Source organism: Phyllobates terribilis, unplaced genomic scaffold (assembly GCF_046119375.1).
Source record: "Phyllobates terribilis strain yellow unplaced genomic scaffold, ASM4611937v1 Scaffold_3__8_contigs__length_932513732, whole genome shotgun sequence".
NCBI lineage: Eukaryota > Metazoa > Chordata > Amphibia > Anura > Dendrobatidae > Phyllobates > Phyllobates terribilis.
In genome coordinates, this window is record NW_027362763.1 from 432,660,462 (window position 1) to 432,687,368 (window position 26,907).

The 26,907-nt window shown below is 40.4% G+C and overlaps 1 protein-coding gene across 1 annotated transcript in view; it reads right to left on the bottom strand.

The window, feature by feature from the left end:
* The window catches only part of UBE2J1 (ubiquitin conjugating enzyme E2 J1), a 46,493-nt gene extending 20,155 nt beyond the window's left edge, over positions 1–26,338 (bottom strand). The window contains exons 1-6 of the mRNA XM_073675698.1: positions 26,195–26,338; positions 16,706–16,779; positions 13,496–13,627; positions 13,307–13,391; positions 3,252–3,357; positions 965–1,088 (exon numbers count right to left, since the gene is read on the bottom strand). Of these exons, the coding sequence (XP_073531799.1) occupies positions 965–1,088; positions 3,252–3,357; positions 13,307–13,391; positions 13,496–13,627; positions 16,706–16,779; positions 26,195–26,225 (552 nt within the window). The 5' untranslated portion in view covers positions 26,226–26,338. The remainder of the gene's footprint in view (positions 1–964; positions 1,089–3,251; positions 3,358–13,306; positions 13,392–13,495; positions 13,628–16,705; positions 16,780–26,194) is intronic.
* Positions 26,339–26,907: the final 569 nt, after the last annotated feature.

Below are 26,907 nucleotides of genomic sequence, written 5' to 3' on the forward strand. Positions count from 1 at the left end.
AGAGGAGAGTCTCATCCACACCCAGGTACCATTAAAAAAGCTGTAAAAAAAGAATAAAATAAAAAATAAATGTATTCTTACCTTCTGTCGGCCCGCGCAGCGCTCCCGCTTGGTTCCCGGCACTTGCAGTGAGTTGTAGGACCTGCGGTGACGTCAGAGTCATGTGACGGGTCACGTGACGCTGACGTCGGCAGGTCTTTCAATTCAAAGTTGCCGGCAGCCGGGAACTTTGTAAAGCAGGACAGCGCGGGCCATCGGAGGTAAGTATATACACTCTCTCGGGTCACACTATATAAATCCATGCCGGTTGCATGGATTTATATAGTGTGACCTAGTTGTCAAGCACTTTCCAGGTGATGCTAAAATCGCCTGGAAAGCTCTTGTCAATCTGCATGCGGAAACGCATGTCAATCTGCATGTGGATCCGCATGTATTCTGCAGGAAAAACGCATGCACAATCTGCATGCGTTTTTTCTGCCAGGGAGATGCAGAAATGATGCAGAAATTTTCTGCTTCATTTCTGCATCGTGTGCACATACCCTAATAGCATAAGTCTGTGAATTTCTGGAATTGGTAATGTTGGAGCCACAAGCAAGTAACTTTTAAACAGTGAATTTTGGACTGTGGCATTCTTTTGTGACATTTTCTGGTATGTTCAAGGGACGTGTCATGATACCTTCAGAGTTCTTGATAGGCTGTGTATTCTGTCCAGATTTACGAGTGGATTCCAGGCCTAAATCCAAACAGAATCCAATGCATGTATAAATGTTTCTCTATGCCCCATAGACGTGCTCCAGAAAATCTTAGTGGAAGTCCACTATGAAAAGGTTTTACTGGTCCTTTACCTTTAGTGGTAAAGTATCACAATGTTAGATGGATTCCTCAAATATGGATGCGGCATCTATTACCCTATGACCCAACCAAAGGTAAAATATACTATACAAAATACATATCCGCTTAATACCGTAAAACTGATTTGTCTAGCCAGCTCTCGGTCTTCTTTGTCGTCTCTGCTAGACTCTGAGTTAAGTGGCAGCAAGGCAGATTTCATACTTATCCCACATGCTTCACAGAAGTATTCCTGAGACCTGCATACAGAGACAAGAATGAAGAAGATCAGCAAAAGTCCAGGAATATGTGTTCCCTGTATTAGATGCGTATAACACAAAGTCTTGCACAAAAAAGTGAAAAAATATGATTTTGTCAGCAACAGGTTATTACTTCATGGGTGGAGTGGCTATATGCAATATGTCTGCAGAGTGGAAAGAACACAGTGACAATCACTTCAAGACACAGAAGAGTTGGTAATAGGAGAGTATAAGTCCCTTATGTTGCCTCAGTACTAAGAACTACAAATGCAATTCAGATCATGGATGGAAAGTTAACTGTGGGGTTAAACATTTGTTAAGAAATATATATATATACCTTCAAGCATTCATTAGCACAACTGTCTAACTGCACACACATACATAGCCATATGTAAGTACACATAATATAGACATACTAAGCTAACTGAACATAAACGTTACAGACGTTTTCAAATGTAGTAGTCATTTAAAACCTTGTAGAGTCCTCCAAAACATCGTGCTGTCAGGATTTTGCAGTACCGGCGCTGGCAGTGGGTAGTCGCATGACAGCAAGTAGGTGATTTGCATACATGCTGTTACATGCCAACTAGATGTGCATAGCCTTGCTCAATACACAACAATTGAGCGAGGCTGGACAACTCTAGTCGGAATGTGGCCAGAAGTATGGAGATCACATGCTGTCACATGACCTTCCCTTCTGGAGAATTCCGACAGTGCGCAATGCACATGAGTGACTGCAAACTTTATCCACAAGTCTGGACATGCCCTTTAATCCTGTAGAAATGTTATAGAAAGACCTCTAGTGAACAGTTTATGGGAGAAAACCCACCGACATACTGGAGTTGAAGCTATTTTTTTGGGAGGAATGGGCAAAAAATCCAACAAATTCCATTCCCGGAAAGTTACCACATTCAAAATCCCTTATAATTTTTAATTTCCTGTCAACAGAGCTGTATTATAGGGTTATTTTTTTTTCTTTTGCTGGACAACTTGTAATTTTCAATATTACCATATTGGTGTACATATACATTTATTTTTAGCTTTTATTTCATTGTTTGGGTGTTGGAATGAACAAAAAACACTATTTTGTACATGATGAAAGCTGCACAAATGCAAAATACTGATGAGCATGCACTCACACACCCATCATCCGTGAGGAAGGTGGACATTTAGTATTCTGAATGCCCACTAATAAGACCTCTATAAGGTGCCAAGCACACGGTTACATGTAGTGCGCCAGGCCGGCTCACAGCCTATTGATCACTCCCATATTATTAGATCTCACTACATGTAATCCTGTAACTGGCATCTTATTAGGGTGCATCCACGATACTAAACATCCACCCCCTCCCCTTCACGAATGTGAGTGTGTGTTTGTCATTAGTTTGTACTTATTGTGCCTCTATCAAATCACATTGGGGCCTTATTGCATCTCCCAGTTAACTGGTGTGGAATTTTGTATCAGTAATCTTGGCCTGTTTTGAGTAATATTGTCAATTTGCTGCACTTTTCAGTGAATGGCTGTTGTAACGTGACATCTCCATCATTATATTTCGCTGAAGAGCAAGATGGACAGGAAAACTGCTGCCGGGTCTAATTATCTTATTGGAGCCGAGATGCAGTTCCCCAGCACAGAAGGTGGCTGAGGCGTCGCTGTGCAAGGAAAGACAAAAAAAAAAAAAAAGAGGCTGGAGCACTAAATCATTGCGGAGACTCCTTTATTATCAAGACAGCATATATTAGCAATATGCCATTTTTTAATGGGAAGAAATACCCCTTTAGGGTATGTGCACACATTCAATATTGTTATGTTGGCAGGAAAACCGCTGCGCATGATACGTGTTTTTGCATGAGGTTTTTTTTATGCATTTTTCCCCCATTCATTAGAATTGGTGCAAAACGCTGCAGAAACGCTGAAAGAATTGACATTTTGCAGCTGTGAAACTGCTTGAAATCTGCCAGGAAAAAATATTCAATATGTGCATGAGATTTCAGAAATCTCATTAAGTTTGCTGGTACAGTAAAAAGCTGCATTTTTCCGCAAAATGCACAGGGAAAAAACGCAGCAAAAACACGTGCACATACTCTTACGTGCCTACTGTCAATCGTGCAGCAAGTGTGGCCAGCCTGAAATAATGGAAACTGAAGATACTGCGTACATACTTTTTGGCAAGTGCTTTTCTTTCTTCAGGTGTGTAATCCAGGGAACCTATGGCACCTTCTCCTTTTGTAGGCATGAATCCAATGATGGCCAGCAATGCAGTTCGTACTTAAGACAACAAGATAAATGTCAGTTTATAGCCAACATGCTCTATAATACAGATCATCATCAATGCATGCAATGTTTGTTAAATCTAAATGGTGCAACTAATCTAGCGTAACATTTTAGCGGAAAGAAAAAACCTTCAATTTTTTCGTTTTCATGGTCCAATTTTATAACATTCAATGATGTAGTTTGTGGGTTAAAAATACTCATCACACCCTTAGAGCCATTCCTTTTAGGTTTTAGTTTCCAAATGGGGTCACTTGTGGGTGTTTCTACATTTTTAACACGACCAAAGCTCTGCAAATGCAACACTGTGTCCAAATTTGTGCTCCAAAAATCAAATAGCTCCGTTTTCTTACCGAGCCCTGAATGTGCCCAAACATTAGTTTTTGACCATTATTACTGCACTTTTTTTCTCCTATTACCCCTCATGAAAATTACAAATTTGGTGCTAAATCAACATATTAATGAAAAAAAAAATAATTTTTCATTTTCAGGTTTAGCTTAGAAAAAAAGACATCTCAGTGGAGATATAATTTCTATGTATAAAATACATGTGCGGTCAATACAAAGTACTGGCACGCGACTTATTCCTTCCAAAGCCCATACTAAAGGACCAGTGGGCACTCTGAGGGTGGAAGAAAGGCGATTCCGGCAGCTAAATAGGAAAGGGTTCTTTACAGTCAGAGCAGTCAGGGGTCCATCTCTTATTACTTCTTGTAAAAATTACAAATTTTGGGGCTAAAACAACAATTCACTTGAAAAAAAATGTAATTTTTCAATTTCACGTCCAAATGTTATAAAGCTCTGTGAAGCACCTATGGGTATAAAATAGTCAACAAACCAATAAAGGAATTCCTTGAGGGGTCTAATTTTCAAAACAGTGGTAGCTTGTGGGGGATTTCTGCTGTTTTAGTAACTGAAGGACTCTGTAAATGCAAAGTGGTGTCCAGCAATCTATTCCAGACAAATTTACGCTCCAAATAGAGCTTCTTCCCTTCAGAGCTCATTTTGACCACATATGAGATTTTATCACGTTTGGGAGAAAGTGCGTAATAATTTTTGGGGTCCACTTTATCCTTTCACCCTTTGCGAAAATGAAAAATGTGTGGCTAAAAAAATATTTTAGTGTAATTCTTGTGCAATATTTTAAAGTAATTTTTTTATTTATTTTTTTTTCATTCCACTTTAGCTTCACTCCTGTGTAGCACCGGAAGGCTCATTAAATTTCCTGACAGTCAATTAAAATAATTTCAGGGGTACAGTTTTTAAGATGCTGTCACATCTGGGCAGATTTTCAAAATATAGGCCCCTCCATCACTTCAAAACTGAATAGGTCCATAAAAAATAGGATTTGTAGATTTCTGTGAAAAAAAAAATGAAAAATTGCTGCTAAATTTTAAGCCTTCTAACTTCCTAACAAAATAAAAGCATGTTTGAAAAAAATGATGCTGATGTAAAATAGACATATGGGAAATGTTACTTAGTAGCCATGTTGTGTGGTATGACTATCTGGTTTTAAGGGAGTCCGTCACCCTCAAAATGCATTTTAAATGGGACTAGCACTTTAGCTGTTACAATGCCTAAGTAAATAATTTATATGCAAATTAAGAGGCTTTGGTGCACCCTTAGCGTGGCCAAGATTTGGTGCATTGTTTTGTCTCATTTGCATATTCCTCCGGTTTTGATTGACAATGCTCGCTTCCCAGAGCGAGCACTGTCTGAATGCTGCTGGCGTGTATGACTGCGCATTCTCTTCCCTGTCTTTCTTCTGCCGCCGTTTGCTACAGTAATACGCCTGGAGGTTTAGAGAGCTGCATCAGAAGAAAAGAGGCAAGGAGAAGAACAGACACTGGCAGTATTCAGACAATGCTTGCTCTGGGAAGGGAACACTGTCATTCACAAGTTGGGAAAGGGCTCCAATATGCAAATGAGGAGCATAACAGTGCACCAAGCTCTTGGCCACACCAAGGGTGCATTGAAGATGCCTCATTTGCATATTAATTACAAGGTATTTTCTCAGGCACTGTACCAGTAACAGGTACAGTACTAAAATGGTTGCTATAGGGGACTAAGTCTCCTACAACTATAGCCCATTTAAAATGCATTGACACCAGCACCAAAGCAAACGCCAAACACAGGGAGTAGCGGCAGAGAGTCACCAGAAGACCCGGGGAAGGTGAGTATTGCATGGTTTGTTGTTTGTAACAACCCCTTTAAGCACTTTTGATTTTTATACAAGTCCTCCTAATGGATGCTCTTGTGTTTATTTCAATTACTCTCTGTGTTTGAGGTGCAGTATTATGGGAGTTTGTGTACTGTGGTATTAAACTCTTAGTGACAGAGCTAATTTTGACCTTAATGACCAGGCCAAATTTTACAATTCTGACCAGTGTTACTTTAGGAGATAACTCTGGAACACTTCAACGGATCCCAGTGATTCTGAGAATGTTTTCTCATGACATATTGTACTTCATGTTAGTGGTAAAATTTGGTTGATATTATTTGTGAATATTTATGAAAATATCAAAAATTTCGCAATTTTCAAACAAACTTTTTATGCACTTAAATCAGATAGTTATACCGCACAAAATAAATAAATAACATTTCCCACATGTCTACTTTACATCTGCATCATTTTGTAAACAATTTTTTTTTGTTAGGAAGTTAGAAGGTTCAAAGTTGACCAGGAATTTCTCATTTTTCCAACAAAATTTACAAAATCATTTTTTTTTTTTAGAAACCACATCACATTTGAAGTGACTTTGGCAGTAGGGTAGGCTATATGACAGAAAATACCAAAAAGTGACACTATTTTTAAAACTGAACCCCTCAAAGTCCTCAAAACCACGTTCAAGAAATTTATTAACCCTTCAGGTACTTCACAGAAATTACTGGAATGTGGATGGAAAAAACGAACATTACTTTTTTTTTCACTTTAGTCTCCAAGTTTTTACTTTCACAAGAGTAACAGGAGAAAATTAACCCCAAACCTTGTGCAATTTCTCGTGAGTAAGTCGATACCCCATATGTGGAGGAAAACTACTATTTGGCCACACAGCAGGGCTCGGAAGGGTAGCAGCATTGTTTGAATTTTTGAATGCAAAAATAGCTGGAATCAAGAGCAGATGCCATGTCGTGTTTGGAAAGCCCCTGATGTGCCTAAACTGTGGAAACCCCCAAGTGACACCATTTTGGAAACTACACAAGGATTTTATCTAGGGGTATAGTGAGCATTTTGAGCCCACAGGCAGGGCTGTGGAGTCGGAGTCCATTTTGGTGGAGTCGGAATCAGAGTCGGTATAAAATGGACCGACTCCAACTCCTAAAATATATAATAAATTGGGTACAGTAGTTCAGTGCAGTTTGTGGGGAATATTTTTTACATAAGAATTTGGGAAAGTTATGAAAAGTCCAATAAATGTCTGTCCTACTCTTGATCTAAGGGTCTAGACTTTTAGCTGAGATTAATCTGTGCTACAGTAAATTTATCACTTAAACATGAGCCATGTATGAGGGAGTCGGAGTTGGAGTCGGTGTCATGGAAATTGAGGAGTCGGAGGTTTGGCTTACCAACTCCACAGCCCTGCCCACAGGTACGACGCAGAATTTGATAACATTAGGTTTTCATATTGAAAAAGATCTTTTTTTTCACAAAAATCTTGCTTTAGCCCCAAATTTCTCTTCTTAGCAAGAGGTAACACCAAAAAGCAGACAGTTTGTTATTCACTTTGTTGTGAGCGCAGCGATACCACACATGTAGTCAAAAAGTTCTGTTTGGACAAACGTCAGGAGCAATATTTGAATTTTGGAACACAAATTGGCAGAAATAGATTACGGGCGACATGTCACATTTACAGGGCCTTTTAGGCGCCCAAACTGCAAAAAAAACATTACAACGGACCTCATTTTGCAAACTACACACCTCAAGGATTTTGTCCAGGGGTATAGTGAGGATTTTGAACCCAAAAGGTACCACACAGAATTTGATAACATTAAATCGTCATATTGAATATGTCTTCATTAGTGTTGAGAGCATCGGGTGCTCAAATGTGCCTGAGTATCGCGGGTGCTCGAATGAGATGCATGTCTTGCGGCTGTTAGAAGATTGCCTGCCACATTATGTGCAATCCTCACATGTTTTTTTGGCTTTCTAACAGCCGCAAAACATGCAGGAAGGGGACTTGAGCATGTCACTTGAGCATGTCACTCGAGCTCCCACGATACTTGGCGCAGAGTAGCGAGCACTTGCACTCAACACTAGTTGTCATATTGTCATCTTTTTTCTTTTTTTATTACTTTTGAAAAAACCCTAACCGCAAAGAATGAAAGAAATAAAAATTATAAAATAAAAAAAAATTAATCTAACTAAATTACCTTTTCATGGGTATAAAGTCTCTGGACCATTGGGTGAGATTGTTCTTTTTTTAATAACTACATTGATAGCCATTTATTTTAAGTTCATGGTATCTACTTGGTTTTCGATATTTATAGAGTGAGTTTGGTGTCTTAGAATGACCACCACTGTCCAGAGCAGTTCTATGTCTGTATATCTCTATGCTGCATGTGTATTGGGTCTTAATTTCCCCAACATGATCATACCTTATTATAAGGATTTTGTTTAAAGATGGAATCTGTATTTACAGCTTCAAGCATATGCTAAGGTGATGTACTGGGTTTTATCCCATATGCTTTGGATGCTGTGCTCATTCTTTGCTGGTATGTCCTGTACTGTTGATTAAGTATTAGTCAGACAAATCTTAAATCACTTGCATGTGTGTAATTTGCCTTCAGATTGAATAGTCACCAACAACTGATGTTAATCAGGGCTGGAATTATCCAGGTCATACATCATTATATCAATGAGGGATATCTGACTTTTCTATAGAGGTCATATCTATTTCTGAATGGATTGAGGATATACTATTCCTATCTGCACAAACTCTAACTGGATTTCCTGTAATCCTTTATTAGGCTATTCGGTTTCCCTGTCTAATATTGTATAAGGAATTGTCCTAGTTCTCGTGCATATGGTACCAGTAACCTCACTGTTTGATCCCTATTATGTAGCACTTTGCACGGCACTTAAAGCACTTTCATTTTTCTTCTATATGAAAACTTAATACTTTAATTAAAGTTATTTATTTTAAAATAAACCAATTGTTTTGATTTGTCAATGTATCCAGTCTAGAAAATCCTCTGAGCCAAGCATCCTGGTCTACAGGCTGACTGTTCTTAATTACACTGACATTGTGAAAGGTGCTGGGCACACCCAGATGCAGCCACGTATTCACAATGTTCAAAGGCATTACACAGATACCTGTATTTAAAAAGGTAATATGTCGTCACAAAATTGTTTTAAAAGCAAAAATGAACAGTTTTCGCTCTCATTTTATTACCACTGCCCCTGAGTATTCAGGTTTTTGTTTTGTTTTTCCGCCATGTAATTCCAGAGATTTAAGCACTTAAAGGGGTTTTCCCACAAACCAAGTACATTTTAATCAATAGATCTTGGAATAATAATCAGTTCCACAATTGGATGTGTTTAAATAAAATGTTCCTGTGTCTGACCGCGCAGGAACATGATCTGATAATACCACATTTCTTGGGTAGGGGAGGAAGCAAAAGAGTAAACGGACATTATAGCAGGGGGTCATAGCTTATTCTTTTCTGTGATGAAAAAAATTATGTGTCTGTTTTTAATTCAAAGAATCAGCTGTGATTCCCTACTGTTCTGTCTGTATACTCGATTTTGCTTCCTCCCCTGGCCAGGAGCTGTGGTATGATCAGACCATGTTCCTGTACGATAAGACACAGACATTACAAAGCACACAGCAGGGGCACATTCATAGGTTATCTCAGCACAGGAACATTTTTTTTTACATCCAATTATGAAACTTATTTTTATTCCAAGATCTATTGATTAAAATGTAATTTATTAATTTGTTTATTTCTTATGGTCTTTAATCCCTTTAAAGCCTGGGGTGTATTAGTACGCCCCAGGCCATCACCCCCAGTTCAGTGACAGCTCCGGCAGTGAACCCACTCTGAACCGAGCACATGTCAGCTGATTCTTACAGCTGACATGTGCCCGCAACAGCCGCAGGTGTAATTGCGATCCCCCCGCGGCTGTTAAATGCCGCTGTCAATCTCTGACAGCGACATTTAACAGTGCCGCACCGTAAGCGCGTCACTTACCCCGTCCATCGGTGACCCCGGGTCACTGATGGGTGGGTATGACAACCCTGGGTCTGCAGCAGACCCCAGTGGTTGTCATGTAATGATCACTATGAGCGCCACCAAGTGGTCGGCGCTCATAGCACAGGCGCATTTCTGCTACATAGAGGTGATCTGCTCATCACCTCTATGTAGCAGAGGCGATTGGACAGTTGCTGCTTCTAGTCTCCTATGGAGACTATAGAGGCAGGCAAAAAGTGTAAAAGAAAAAAAAAAGTTTTTAAAAAAATTAAAAAATATAAAAGTTTAAATCACCCCCCTTTCGCCCCATTCAGAATAAAATTTTAAAGAAACAACACATACACATATTTGGTATCGCCGCGTTCAGAATCGCCTGATCTACCAATATAAAAAAAAGAATGTCCGATCTGTAAACGGCGTAACGAGAAAAAAATTGTAAACGTCAAAATTAAGTTTTTTGGTCGCCGCAACATTGCAATAAAATGCAATAAAGGGCGATCAAAACATCGGATCTACCCCAAAATGGTATCAATTAAAACGTCAGCTCGGCGCGCAAAAAATAGGCCATCACCCGGCCCCAGATCACGAAAAATGGAGACGCTACGGGTCTCGGAAAATGGCCACTTTTTTTTTTCTTTTAAAGCAAACTTTGGATTTTTTTTTCACCACTTAAATAAAAAAGAACCTATACATGTTTGGTGTCTACGAACTTGTAATAATAATAATGGCAGGTCAGTTTTAGTATTCAGTGAAAGTGGTAAAAAAAAAAAGAAAAACAACATCTGTGGTATTGCACTTTTTTTTAAATTTCACCGCGCTTGTAATTTCTTTCCCGTTTTCCCGTACACAGTATGGTAAAACCAGTGATGTACAGTACAGACCAAAAGTTTGGACACACATTCTAATTTAGAGATTTTTCTGCATTTTCAGGACTATGAAAATTGTACATTCACACTGAAGGCATCAAAACTATGAATTAACACATGTGGAATTATATACTTAACAAAAAAGTGTGAAACAACTGAAAATATGTCTTATATTCTAGGTTCTTCAAAGTAGCCACCTTTTGCTTTGATGACTGCTTTGCACACTCTTGGAATTCTCTTGATGAGCTTCAAGAGGTAGTCACCGGAAAAGGTCTTCCAACAATCTTGAAGGAGTTCCCAGAGATGCTTAGCACTTGTTGGCCCTTTGCCTTCACTCTGCGGTCCAGCTCACCCCAAACCATCTTGATTAGGATCAGGTCTGGTGACTGTGGAGGCCATGTCATCTGGCGCAGCACCCCATCACTCTCCTTCTTGGTCAAATAGCCCTTACACAGCCTGGAGGTGTGTTTAAGGTCATTGTCCTGTTGAAAAATAAATGATGGTCCAACTAAACGCAAACCGGATAGAATAGCATGCCGCTGCAAGATGCTGTGGAAGCCATGCTGGTTCAGTATGCCTTCAATTTTGAATAAATCCCCAACAGTGTCACCAGCAAAGCACCCCCACACCATCACACCTCCTCCTCCATGCTTCACGGTGGGAACCAGGCATGTAGAGTCCATCCGTTCACCTTTTCTGCATCGCACAAAGACACGGTGGTTGGAACCAAAGATCTCAAATTTGGACTCATCAGACCAAAGCACAGATTTCCACTGGTCTAATGTCCATTCCTTGTGTTTTTTAGCCTAAACAAGTCTCTTCTGCTTGTTGCCTGTCCTTAGCAGTGGTTTCCTAGCAGCTATTTTACCATGAAGGCCTGCTGAACAAAGTCTCCTCTTAACAGTTGTTGAAGAGATGTGTCTGCTGCTAGAACTCTGTGTGGCATTGACCTGGTCTCTAATATGAGCTGCTGTTAACCTGCGATTTCTGAGGCTGGTGACTCGGATAAACTTATCATCAGAAGCAGAGGTGACTCTTGGTCTTCCTTTCTTGGGGCGTTCCTCATGTGAGCCAGGTTCTTTGTAGCGCTTGATGGTTTTTGCAACTGCACTTAGGGACACTTTCAAAGTTTGCCCAATTTTTCGGACTGACTGACCTTCATTTCTTAAAGTAATGATGGCCACTCGTTTTTCTTTACTTAGCTGCTTTTTTCTTGCCATAATGCAAATTCTAACAGTCTATTCAGTAGGACTATCAGCTGTGTATCCACCTGACTTCTGCACAACACAACTGATGGTCCCAACCCCATTTATAAGGCAAGAAATCCCACTTATTAAACGTGACAGGACACACCTGTGAAGTGAAAACCATTTCCGGTGACTGCCACTTGAATTTCATCAAGAGAATGCCAAGAGTATGCAAAGCAGTCATCAAAGCAAAAGGTGGCTACTTTGAAGAACCTAGAATATAAGACATATTTTCAGTTGTTTCACACTTTTTTGTTAAGTATATAATTCCACATGTGTTAATTCATAGTTTTGATGCCTTCAGTGTGAATGTACAATTTTCAAAGTCATGAAAATACAGAAAAATCTTTAAATGAGAAGGTGTGTCCAAACTTTTGGGTTGTACTGTAGTTCAAAAGTACAACTCGTCCCGCAAAAAATAAGCCCTCACACTGCTATATTGACCAAAAAATAAACGCTGTGGCTCTGGGAAAAAGGGGAGCAAAAAACGAAAATGCAAAAACGGAAGATCCCAGGGTCCTTAAGGGGTTAATAAAGAGGTGGTGTTTACAGGATTCTCTTGGGGTATGTCTTCAGGCTGCTCTACATACAATAAAAATTGGCATCAAACATATAGAAAGGATCTCATCTCTGGAACCGTATGGTAAATTAAAAAAAAAAAACAATACTCAGGGGAGCAGCATGAATAAAATAACAGAAATAACTGGCCACATTTGACCTGTTAAACATATTATTAAAAAAATGCTGGGAATTTTTTTCCTGGTCATAATCTTCATTAAAAATAAAGAAAAAAAAATGTACACATTTACACTGATGCCTCTTTGGTCTCTACCTTCCTGTTTCAGAAAATGCACATGTATCTTAGCAAAAAATCATTGTGTAGTGAAGGGAGAGCGGAGTTATCACTCATTGTGAATGTTGGATCTTCTCTAATCAGTGGTGTATAGAGGTATGACCCATCATTGCAATCCTGACAATGATGACAATAAAAGTGCTAAAAAGTGATCTGTACAGAACAGGAAATAAGAACAAGTCTAAATAAAAAAAACACTATTGAAAATTGTAACATTTCTAATTTTGTTTTTTGCTTTTTAAATTATATGGAAAATATATTGCCAAAAATGTTAAAAAATACATTTAACACAAAAGCCTGATTTACACATTAGGTAATTTTCTGTTAATACTTTAAAGTGTTATCATCTCATGTGATGACATTTTATATAAGTACGTACTGTATGATCATTGATATTACTTCAATCATTCACTAAAATAAGGACATTAAAAAAAAAAATGAAATACCATTGAGGTTGAAATGTTGCATGCCTGGTGAATGAAACACCGTGAAAGAAGTTGGAGTGCTTGCAAACTATTACTTTTTTCTTGACATTAATATATATATTATAAAAAAATGAAAACTGGACCTGTTTTTTTTTTTAAATGTATTTATGAGCAACTACTTTATAACATTAAAATGCAACTTCATGAAATAAGCCAGTGGATGGACACTGAAAATCAAAGATCAATGTGAAAATGTTTTCTGGCACAGCAATTTTTGGCAGAAGTTTCACAAGAAAATAGATTTCAATTCTGATTCTAAACTAAATAGTTATTAGCATTGTGTGTAGGCAAACGGGCACTTACTACTCCAAGATGGCTGCCATGTTTCAGGATGATGCCCAGAAATACTTAAGCAAATTTTCTTCCCAACTTCAAATCGACCATTAGCCTGGCAAATGGAACCATAAAAATAATATTATAAGGATGATACATAAATATGATCAAAACCATTCAAAAAACGTGTGCAATAATCCAGAAAAGGAATTGACTTACTGTTAATAAAATGATACTTGGAGGTTTCATGGGATATTCTGGTGGAAGAACAATTCTGCCATGGTAAACGCCACCATCAAAATCTGAATCTGGTGGACCTCTGACTGTAAAGTGCCATTCAAACAGATTATCCTTTAAAGTAAAAAGAAAAAAAAAAGTTAAAATGAGTAATAGATAGATACAGGAAATCTCTGTATATTAAAGGCTTCATTTTCACAGGAAAAACATGTGGTAAAACTCCTTTTTTTAGCACTATATATATATATTTCTTCTTCTGGTGTTCATATAAAAGTGCAAAACTCACTGATGGTGCTCAATCTACGGCTGACTACAGATCAGGATTCATCCCATCTTAGTGTCCACATTGGAGCAGTAATTCTAGGAGATCCTGCAGTACAACTAAATCAAATCCAGATCACCAAAGCAATGATGATCTTATCTGGGGGTTGGGGTAATAATACGCTCCTAAAAAAGCAGGAACAATACTGCCATCTGACTGGGGCCTAAAGCTACTTTCACAGCTGTTATAGGGCTCCTCTGTGGTAGATTGCAGGTCACTAAGAATGGGATAAGTTAGCTTCAGGACAAATAATGGACAACCTTACACAAAGATCGATTGGAAAAGGCAGCCTTGCTCTATTTTAACAGGATCCAAGGGGACACCCCTTCCTGTATAAAGAGGTGGGTGCCAGATGCGACCGCTGCATAAATCAGACATCCAGTAGTAGTAAACGTTGGACGTCAGAAGTATTGTAAAATAATGGTTTCTTTTATTTTTCTACATGTTTCCAAGTGTATCCCACTACTTCTTCAGGAAATAAAAAAACACATCATAAGTTTTTTTATTTCCTGAAGAAGTGGGTTACACTTTGAAACGCATGGAAAAATAAAAGCAACCATTATTTTATAATATTTCTGACGTCCGACGTTTCTTCACAAGCTGGCAGTGCGGATAATGGACCACAAACTTTACATGTTATATTGGCTCTTCTGGTGAAATCACCCGTGGATCCACAGCAGCTTTCCCTGGCTCAGGTCAGCATATATCAATATAATTTCTGATATTTATCAACCACATAAGACCTTATCCTTGCGCTATTTTTTCTCCTCAGCTTTTTTTGCATTATTCAGTAGATATGCCATAAACGTTTAAGTCTGCAATACCCTTCAAAGGCAACCTGTCAGACCATTCTTGCTGCCAGGTATATACTGTATTTTTCGGACTATAAGACACAATTTTTAACAAGAAAAACTCTTTGTTAAAAAGTGTGTGCGTCTTATAGTCTGGAGACAGCTTCCTGCGATGGAGGAGAACACGGACACTTTGTCCCTCCTGATCACAGAGAGAGCTGCTGTCTCATCCTGCTCTGTACTGTGCTATGTAGAACTGCAGGAGGTGGTTTTGTATAGTGTGTGTGAGTGTATGCATGTAGCAGAGCTGGGTTGTGTGTCTAACACTACAGAGAGACTAATAATAGATTTACTACCACCCTATTCTACCCTAGTACATTAAAATGATGATAATGACCCCTCTACTTTCACTGCCAGAGAAGTTTTAATTAACAGGGCACATTTTGTTTCCCATTCCCTGCTGTCTAAATCTGGGGTGCGTCTTAAAGTAAGGTGCGTCTTATACTCCGAAAAAATACAGTAATTCCCTGAAATGTCAGACTAGTCTGCTAATATACTTTGAAGACTAGTCCAATTCCGCCCCCCGCTGGCTCCTTGTAGTGCTGCTCAAGGTGATTAACAGGTCTCTAAGTATAGAAAGCAGGGGAGAGACCTGTCAATCACCTGCAGTGACAATGGTAAGAGATGGCCTGGGGCGGAGCTGGGCTAGTCTAGTTCTCAGCAGCATCTTCAAAATATAATTTCTCTGAAACGCCAAAGTGTTTAAAAGAATAAGAGACCCAGCTGTAATTGTGCAGCCAGGTTGCGATTCATGCAGCCCGTAGTTTTTGGCGGCATGAATCACCTGACAAGTTCCCTTTAAACCGTTCTCACTCTATAACAGGTGATGCAGGTACATCATATTTCAAGAGCAAGCACATGGAGTGGGCTCAGGAGCTGAGCCTGGTCCATATACAGCAAGAGCCTGTACTAGGAGGAAACAAGAGTAAGCACTGAGGAACCTAAATAGCAAGCGTCGCCTATAAATCCTGACTTGCATATCATTTATGTGGTCATAACTGAACAGTCGCTTTGAGCCATTAGTCACCGTGCATAAACAAACTAATTCAATACTAGGGCTTTTATAAGCTGTATTGTGATTTGATTAGTCAGCCTGCAATACTATGACATTTAGTTCTAGACATACTAAAAGAGACTGTCAGCCCAGAATGACTGTTCAGACTAAGTCCCACCGCTCGGTGCATCATGACGGGGCCAATCATTTATTCACATCTTCATACCTGCTTGATTCCCTCAATCTCCATCTGCCTTCCTCCTCCCTCTTTTATGATTGATAGCTCAGGCTTCATAGAAGGGTGGAGAAATTCAAAAATAAGCAGGTGGGAAGATATATTTAAATTATTGGCCACATCCTGATACACGGAGAATCTGTACTTGGTTTCAACAGTCATCGTGGGCTGACAGAGTCCCTTAAAGTATTACCGTATTTTTTGCACAATATGACGCACCTTGCTATAAGACACAACCCAGGTTTAGACAGCAGAAAATAGGAAACAAATATTTCTTACTGCTTAAAACTTCCCTGTAAGTCTAAAGAAGTTGAAGGGTCATTATCACTAATTGTAATACACTGATGTAGACTACGAAGACAACTACTACTTTTACAGCACACAGATTATGTACACACAACACTGCAGCATGCACATACATGCACACTCAGCTCGGCTGCATCAAAACACAGCTCAGCTACAATATTAAAATATACACAGACAATTTTTCCTTCCAGGCATGTGATTACCTGGAACTACTATGTGAACTACTCAGGATGAGCAGGTCCTGGTAGCTTTCTCTCTTGCCCTGCATAAATCAGGCTGATCAGTGTCAGGCAGGAGGAGATAGAGGATCAGGAAGGGTGCTGTGTCACTGTTCTTCTCGAGTACTGGAAGCTCCTTCAGGATCATAAGACGCACATGCATTTTAGCAGTATTGTTTTCTTGCTAAAAAGTGTTTCTCACAGTCCCCCAGAACATATGGGAGTTTATTTTACCACTGTTACTTCAGGAATACGGTATCTTTTACCTCTAGTGGCTGGGCATGATAATGATCTGTTGCGTCTTTCAGTTCCGCCGCTTCTTTCATAAGTCGCTTCACAGCTAAAACACAAGCAAAGTGAACAGAACTTAGTACAATTCACAATCGGCAGAAACAATAAGGAAACTACCCACACATTTCATGCAGAAGTTACAAAGAATGTTAGGAATTAATGAATAATGAGCATCTGGCAGCTTAACCACCTCCCATCACTGCCCTGGCTTTCCATATCCTAATAAAATGTGCTAGCTTCCATGTATGTAAAAGGCAGAGCATATTCACCCTGGGACTGTGATCCCAGGGCTCCCTCATTGTGATGACACTCCCTACCTGCTGCAAAAAAATTAAATACGAAAAACTGAACCAGAATTAACATTTTTGTTTATCCCTCCTCATATAAAATTAAATTTAAAAAACAAAAAAGAATCACAGAGTCTTAAAGGGAACCGGTCACCAGAAATAACGCTATTAACCTGCAGATATGCAGTTAATCTGCAGGTTAACAACGTTATTACGCTGCCCGGCGCCTGCATGCTGTGGGAAGAAAATGAACTTTATTCTTCCTGCCAGCATTTGGTTTCAGTCACGGGGGCGTCATAGTGTCAGTCATAGCTCACAGAATACAGAGCAGCCGCTGTAACTGCGCCCCCGTCTGACACTCCCTCTGCATTGGGGCTCAGCTGTCAGTCACATACATATACACAACTCCCTTTGATGAACAACAAAGGGGAAACAGAGTTTTTCCTATATCTGTCTATAGTATTTGTCTCAGAGGATGTTTTTTTCTTGAGACACCCTCTTGATAAAAAGGGAGGCTGTTTATAGTATTTTTGGATTGATAATGCATGTGACCATAGGCTTCAACCAAGTACGGTCCGTATATGTGAACATCTTTATGGACACTTGAATGCCCATTCTCTGGTATTGTTGCTAGCACTCATTTAGGCCCATTTTTTCCTTGGTATGTGGTATGAGAAATGTTTTTTTGTGTGTTTGATTAATAATAGGGTTTAAAATTTTAAAGTGATTTTCTTGTGCAAAAGAAGTAAAACATAAAAAGTTATAAATTGGGTATTACTTTAATCATATCGACCTGTACTAATAACACTATCATTATTTATCTTGCATCGTGAAAAAAAAATACAAAAAACATTTCAAGAATTATTGTTTTTTGTTCATCCCTCCTACAAAAAAATATGATTTAAAAAAAAGGGATCAAAAAGTTGTACGTATCCAAAAATGGTACCGGAGAAACAGCTTGTTCCATTAAAAAAAAAAAAAGCCCTCATGCATCTCTCCATTGGCAAAAAAATGTTTCACTTAATCTCAGAGTATGGCGACACAAAAACAAATCATTTTTGTTTTTCAAACAAAATTTGTTATGCAAAATCGATAAAACTATATACATTTTGTATTACCATAATCATGCTCTTCATAGGAGAAAATGATTTCATTAGAAGTAGAACATGTCAGATCGATTAAAGGGAATCTGTCACCAGGTTTTTGTTACCTCATCTGAGAGCAACATAATGTAGGAAAAGAGACCCTGATTCCAGCGATGTATCACTTAATTCACTGGGTGCAGCAGTTTTTAGAAGTAGCAGAGCTGAGAAAGCGAACACCGCTCTCCTCGTGATACAACACTCATTGTATTGAAACAACAGCACACAACCTAATAAGTGACACATCGCTGAAATCAGTGTCTCAGCCCCTACCTCATGCAGCCTTCAGATTACGTAACAAAAAACTGCTGACAGATTCCCTTTAATGCTAAAGGAAACATGTCATTAGATTCATGCTACACAACCACAGACAGCATAAATCAAAGCATGGCTGCACGACTACAGTCAGATATGTTTTCTCTGAAACACTGTGGCTAGCCCTTTGAGGTCCCCGTTTGGCTTCTCCCATCCCTGCTCCAGTTGATTGTAAAGTCTCTTCTATGTGAGTACATAGGGAGAGCCTGTGAATTAACTGGAGAGGGCAGAGAAGCTGGAAGGGGACCACATTGGATTAGCCAGCTGAAATATTTGGTCCCCAGATGGCTTTTAAAGGGATCCTGTCACCAGAAATAACACTGTTAACCTGCAGGTTAATAGCGTTATTATGCTGCCCGGCGCCTGCACACAGCCGAATGCAGAGGGGAGAAAATGAACTTTATTCTCCCCACCAGCATTCAGTTTCAGTCATGGGGGCAGTCCAGTAATAGCTCCGAGAATACAGAGCAGCCGCTGTAACTGCTCCCCCGACTGACACTCCCTCTGCATTGGGATTCAGCTGTCAGTCAGGGCCGGGGGCCGCAGTTACAGCGGCAGCTCTGTATTCTCAGAGCCAGGCAGCATAATAACGTTATTAACCTGCAGATTAACCCTTGTTTCTGCAGGTTAACAGTGTTATTTCTGGTGACAGGTTCCCTTTTCTCTGAAACGAGGCAGCATTTCACAGTAACACATACCTGGCTCTGATTAATACTGCCTGTTGTTTGGGTAGCATGAATCGAATGTCAGGTTCCTTTTACAGTAGATTTATGCTCGTTAATTTTCTACATATTTGCTGAAGAACACAAAAGTCTTTGGAAAGTCCCTGGCAGGAAAGGCAGGCAAAAATAATAAGCCGGTCATTTGGCAGAGCTACTAAGAAAAATCCAAAAGTACAGTTTCACAATGTATAAACTGAAACTAGCAGCTGGGAAACACGTCCAATCATTTTATCACAGCAGTGTCTTACAAAAGCTGAATATGAGTATATGTAAATACCTATGTGCTGTACGGCACCATTCTACTGGCAACGCCAAGATAAATGCTGGGTTGGTTGGTACTAATCGGTAACGGTGGGAGTATAAATGCTTAGTAAAGAATTTGGATTCAAGAATGACTCCAAGCCCCGCAGACAGTAATCATTGCTATATGTTACTGACCTAAAATCAACCAGTGCCCCGCTTCTTGAAAGTCAGTGCTCTGCTGGCAAAAAGTCATGAACAATCTAAGATGGATACAAGTATTTCCACCCTTTTGGAATCATTGCAAATATCACTTTTTCTATACTCTCTTTTCCTCAAAGTCTGATTGTGACATTTCTCTAACATGTATGAATAAACTGACAACTGGGTGTTACCCATTTCCACATCAGTAGAGAGCGCGATATGACATAGCACAGACTGGACAGTAGCAGAATGAAGGGCAATTATCACAAGTAACACCTGTTATTAAGAGGAATAAGAAGAACAGCACAAAGCAGAGATCGAAGTAAAGAGACTCCAGAACTGAGATCTTCTGGGCATTACAGGTATTTACTAAAGTGCCCATGACAGGAGAGGCGATTGACCAGTGTAAGAGGACCTAATATTCGTATGACTTGCTTATTCCCAAAGAGATTTTAATTAGCCAGCATGAATAATGGCAAGGCCAGATGTGGTGTTCCCCCTGTGGCCATGATGTGGTTAAAAGCAGCAGCGGCGGAGTGCGGGATTTTCATCAGCTTCTCCTGTGAATCAGTGTGGTCATAACAATGAGGTGCTCAGGTTTGAAAGTGAAACAGTTGTCACCCAACGGCCCTCATGTCCAAGCAATGGCAAAACCTGCGCCCCAATGCTACAAGAGAGAAAACTGCACCTGAAATCAATGGGGACCCGAATTTAAGAGCTGGAAAATCTCTCTCTCTCCTCCCCGGACTCCCGAACTGTAAAATGGACTTCCAGTAGAAGTCTGTGGCCGAAGTTCAGCACCGGACACCTAGTCCGGTACGAATCTTGAATTTTACAGTTCGGGTCCGCTCATCTCTAATGAGGATACACAAGTCAGAAATATTTCTCATAGAAAGCTGAAAAATCAGACAGACAATTCTTATTCTAACGGACATGCCAAAGATGCCAGAAGTGAGCCAGGGAATCTTATATATGCACAATTAGTGTAAAGGAGATCACCAGGCACGTAATCAACGGCAAACGTTACTTATCTAGAAAAGCTGCTGTTATTTCCCACACATCAGTGCCGGACACGACCTTCACAAACGCTTCCATTACTCACTGCAGTTGTTTTATTGCCATTTTCCTATTCAATATGAACAGTCAAATCAGAAAAAAAAACTCTCCCTAAAAACAAGCATTCTATGAAGCAGAGAAAGACTCAGACGATTACAATATGCTCAAATAATGGGGCTGATTTACCAAGCTACACGCACCAGAAATCTGGCTTACACCACGGACCCACTATCAGTATTTAGTCAGTATTTGGTCAGTATTTTTTCTCCGGAGTGGGAGCCAAAACCAGGTGAGGAACAATCAGAGAAAAGGTATAATAGAAAAAAGTCACCAATTCTGCATTTATCACCCACTCCTGGTTTTGTCTCCCACTCCTGAGAAAAAATACTGACCGAATACTGACCAAATACAGATAGTGGAGCAGTAGCCTTCGGCCTCATTCAGGCGTCATTAATTTTTTTTGGTCTGAGTGTTTTTTATTAGTTTGGTCAGAATTTCATCAGTTTTTCTAAAATGAAAAAAAACTGATGGAAGTTTGTCAAGCTTCTCCCATCAGTCTGAAACACAGAAAGCGCACAGGCGGCGTCCGCTGTTCAGTTTTTTGCATGGATCCATAGACTAGCATTGGCGAGTTTGATCTGACACTAGGATAAAAGAGACATGTCTCTGTGATTCTGTGCCAACCACGCAGTCTGCAAAAATACATGGACATGTGAACAGCCCTATAGACTATAATGTGTACAAGGTCCATCCGTGAAAAACATGGACAGAACTCGTACATGAAAAGCTGACGTCTGAACGAGACCATATACTGTGAAGGGGGGAGGGACCGCTTTCCATGCCTGTCACCATATTTTGGGCCTGATTCAATAAACAGTTTGCACTAGAAATCTTGCAATGTTTGAAATGTCACAACAACACTTTTGCGCAACTTAAAAGTGAGGAAAAATGTGCAACTTTTAGCGTTTTCACACCAGCTGCGTCGACTTTTTGGAAAATTGGCAAACCTTAGTGGGAGGGGACATGTTCAACCACATTATGACAAATTCATCAAAATTTACATCCAAAAGGGGGCATAAATTAAAGACGTTGTGCACTACTTGGACAACTCCTTGTCATCCCCCACACTTGGTCCCGATAAAATAAAAAAGCTTATACTCCCCTCCCGTGCTGGCGCCGTTCCAGCGGCGTTGGCACTCGCTCTCCCCAGGGCTCCCATGCTGTTGTTGTGGTACATGACGCCGGCGCCCAATCAGCACTAGTGTCACTGTCCCCACCTCCTGAGTGGGCGCCAGCGTCACAACAATCATACGCGAGCCCTGGGACTGTGTGTGCTGACACCGCTGGAACGGCACCAGCACGGGAGGTGAGTATAAGCTTAACTCCCTGCAATCTCTACAGCACCATAATAAAGTTCACTTCTAAAGCGTGAACACCTTACTATGCCTCTCCTCTCATACAGAGGAAGAATGAGATTTTTTTTTTAGTCACATTCAGTCTGAAAAAGAAAAAAATGTCGTGTTCCATCATAAGTGGCATAATGGAGTAATTCTACCCTAGAAGCTTTCCTTCTTGGGAATGGTAGCTCTATAATGAGGTCTTATAGCAGCACCCAGACTGCCTCCAGCTCCGCAGAGAGCCTATGTGTTGTCGTATAAGTTATTCAAGACTGGATATACAGTGCCTTGAAAAAGCATTCCTACCCCGTGAACTTTTCCAAAATTTTTTTTTACATTACACCCACAAACTTAAATGTGTTTTATTGTGATTTTGTGACATACCAACACAAAGTAGCAAAGATTTGTGAAGCGTAAAGGAAATGATACATGGTTTTGTAAATATTTTAAAAATATAAAATCTGAAAATTTTAACGCGCATTTGTAATCAGCCCCATCCTGAGTCAATACTTTTGTAGGACCACATTTCACTGTAATTACTGCGGCAATGCTTTTGTGGTATATATCTTTACCAGTTTTGCACATCTAAAGGCTGAAATTTTTACCCATTCTTCTTTGCAAACTAGCTCCAGCTTTGTGAGATTGGATGGAGAGCGCCTGTGAACTGCAATTTTCAAGTCTTACCACAGATTCTCAATGGGATTTAGATCTGGACTGTGACTGGATATGAATATGCTTTGATCTAAGCCATTCCATTTTACCTCTGGCAGTATGTTAGAGTCATTCCCCTGCTGGAAGGTGAACCTATGCCAGAGTCTCAAACATTTTACAGGCTCTAACAGGTTTTCCTACAGGTTTGTCCTGTATTTAGATCCATCCATCTTCCCTGCCCCTGCAAAACAAAGCATTCCCACTGTGCTTGACAGTGAAGATGGTGTGTTTCAGGGTGATGTGCAGGGTTAGCTTTCTGCCAAGCACAGCGTTTTGCATTTAGCTGAAAAAGTTCTACTTTGGTCTCATCTGACCAGAAGATGCTTTCAAAAATTGCTTTCTTCTGGACACTTCTATAAAGGCCAGATGTGTAGTACATGACTAATAGTGTCCTGTGGACAAATTCTCCAACTGAGCTGTGGATCTCGCTGCTCCTCCAGAGTATCCATGGGACTCTTGGCTGCTTCTCTTATTAGCGCTTTCCTTGTTTGGGATGTCAGTTTAGGTCGATGGCCATGTCTTAGTAGGTTTGCAGCTAGCCATATTCCTTTCATTTTTGGATGATGCCCCATGAGATGTTCAGAGCTTGGGCTATTTATTTATTTATTTTAATAACCTAACCCTACTTTACTCCTCTCTATAACTTTATCCCTGACCTGTCTGCAGTGCGGTGGAATCAGTATCTATTTTTGTGGAGTCTGAATAAACTATATAATATATTGGGTACAGTAGAACAATGCAGGATGTGCTGTAAATGTTTTCATAAGAATTTGGGAAAGTTATGAAATGTCCTATTCCTGATCTAAGGATCTCGGCTTTTAGCTGAGATGAATCTGTGCAGCACTTTATGCACATGCTCAGTAGTGAAGCTCCCCCTCTACAGATCAGAGGAAAAAGGCACTGGGAAGGAATGCCTGCACTCATCTCAAAACTGCAAGAGTGGACAGGAAATAGCCGATATTGCCATTTTACTATAGTAAATGTATCACTTAAACATGAGCAATGTATGAGGGGAGTCGGAGATTTGGCTTACCATCTCCACAGCCCTGCCTGTCTGGTATGTTCTTTGGTCTTCATGATGCTGCCTGATCCCTAATGTTCTCAAACAAACCTCTGAGGCCTTCACAGAATAGCTGTAGTTATACTGAGAATAAATTTCAAACAGGTGGACTCCATTTACTAATTATGTGACTTTTCGAGACAATTGGTACTCAGGAATTTATTTAGGGGTACCACACTACAGGAGGCTGAATACAAATGCACGTTACAATTTTCAGATTTATATATTTTTAAAATAATTCAAAAGCCATTTATCATTTCCTTTACAATCCACATATACTTGCTACTTTGTGTTGGTAAATAACATAAAATACATTTAAAGCACACCTGTCAGCAGGATTGTGCTCAGTAAACTACATACACTGTCAGATGGGCACTGTTACACTGAGTAAAATGATGCCTTTGATGATGAAATCCATCCAGTGGTTATTTTATAATCTTAAGGCTGCGTGCCCACGATGCGTTTTTCAAGCGTTTTTGTTGCGAAATTTCTGCTGCGGAAACGCTTGAAAAACACTTGGCAATACGTGCCCCATGGTCCCCAATCATAATCTGCATGTTCTGTGCCCATGCTGTGGAATTTTCCAAAGCGGATTTTATGTGCGGAAAAATCCGCAGCATGTCCATTATTTGTGCGTTTACGCATTAGAAAAACGCAAGGCAATTCCGCACGCGTTTTCACTGGCAAATTTCCGCTTCATTTCTGCATCATGGGCACATAGCCTGAGTTTCAGTTCTGCCATAATGATATGCTCGTGCTCTCATTATGTATTCATATCTGTGCCTTCTGACCGGTCACTGTTCTTTCAGTGACCGGCCTATTATTTTAAATATTGCCTGTGTAATTTCTCTACCCATGTGAAATTTACATATCTTAAAATGGCCGCCAAACACCCACGCAGTAGCATCTTTCGGTTGCTGAAAGATGCCACCGCACACATGCGGGCGCCATTTTGCTACAGGAAAACAAAACTTGCCTGCAGCAACATGGCTCCTGCCGCCGGTGCTTGCGCAGTAGCATTTCTCGATTGCAGAGATGCTACTGCGCGGCGCAATATTACTGCACCCCCATTCTTTTTGCAAAAGCAAAATGGCACCCGCGCATGTGCAGTAGCATCTCTCAGCAACCGAAAAATGCTACTGCGTGGGCGTCTATTTTAAGAAATGTAAGTTTCACATTGGCAGAGAAATTACACAGGCAATATTAAAAATAGTAGGCATACATGAATACAGAAGCAGAGCACATGCATATCATTATGGCAGAACTGAAACTAAAGATTATAAAAGACCCACAGGATGCATTTCATCAAACGTATAATATTTTACTCAGTATAACGGCGCCAACCTGACAGTGTATGTGGTTTACTAATCACAATCCTGCTGACAGTTGCGCATTAAGTTTGTTGGGTTAACGTGAAAAAAAAGTGGAAAAGTAAACGGGATATAAATACCTTTAAAGGGCACTGTAATCAGAAGTTTAAAGGGGGTTGTTAAGGTCCAATCTGACATTTGGTGTGAAGATGCTAGTCAGTACATGCTGCACGGATCCCTTTAATATAAATACTGCAAGCCCCACACATTACCAGTTGGGTGATTCCGTAAGCAATTTTACAGCCCAGCAAGCAATAGCATAACCATTCCCCAAGTCAGATCAGTGGGAGAAGCCCTGGACAACACCTTTAATACAGCTACTGCATTCAACAAGCCAGAAATTAAAACTAAAATTCCACTTTAAACGTTGAGCTGTTGGAGGTTTTCCATATATGATGAAAAGTGTAAAAGCTATAAACTTTTCATACGACTTTATCTGCTCCTAACTATCAGGAACCTTTAACAAGTTATTTTTAATTTGAGCATGATGTCATCCATGCTGACATCACCTGCCCACAGCAGCCAATCAAGAGACGCCAAATTAAAGTTACAGTAGACAGCAGGGGAGGTTGTATTCTTTCAATTAGTGGGGCGATGATGTACTGGGAGGCTTATGTCTCGGGCGCCCCCTGGAGGAAGGCTTGGCCTCACCGCCTGGCACCAAAGGAGTAGAATTTTCCATTGTAGACACTAGCTGCCTCCTGGGCTCCTATAATTGGTCAGTTCTGGCACCCCTGTGTCACCGGCAGGTAAACGCTTAGATTCACGTTACAATGGCAGACACTATGTAGCCTCATATAACGCCAGGCTCCACCGGTGACCGCTCCACATAAACCCCGCACAGCCCAAACCGAAAGTAAGCAGCTCCCCGACTGCACAGCGGTAAATGGAGGAGCAGCGGAGCACAAGGCAGCCCTCAGTCCGCACAGAGGACAGTGACAACACCCGCTCCCGCATTACCTGGGCTCTTCAGGTTGTAGCGCGTCTCCATTTCTGCCTGACAGCGGCCTGCTCTCCGCCTACACCCATAGGACACGCCCACTCATGTGACTGCACATCACTAGAACCACGTCACGTGCTGGGGATGAGGGCGGAGTTACACGTAAGCCCTCAGTAGAGCAGGCGGCGTCCTGTGGGATGACGTCATGGCGCAATATTTACGTCTTGTGCCAGGAGCAGGAGGCGGGGCTGACGTGCAGTGCGGTCTTGTAGTCGCCTGTCTGTATTGTTATCAGTGACAAGGAGGAGGACTGCAGCCATGCATCATGTGGCCGAGGCCGGAGAGACTTCTGTCCGAGAATGGAAATGCTCATGTTTCTTTTTATTAATTATAGTTGCACCAAAAGGTGGTGCTGTGTGCTATATATGAGAAATTGGAACAGCGCATTATCCAAGAGTAAGTGGGTGCAGGGCCTCCTATGCAAAACATCTGACTTTCGCAAAAATGTATTTAAAAATAGAAATGCAAATTGCCTCTCAAGAGAAAAAGAGGACCCAAACTCTATAGCGCCACCTATTGGTAGCAGCAATCCTACAAGTCACAATCAACCCTTTAACAAGTCGTGCAATATGACTTAGGATAAAAGCCAAATCAGAATCTCAGTTTGCAGACACAGTGTTTCAGGCTGTTGGCCCTCGTCAGTGCAAAGTATGAGATCTGATTTGGCTAGGTG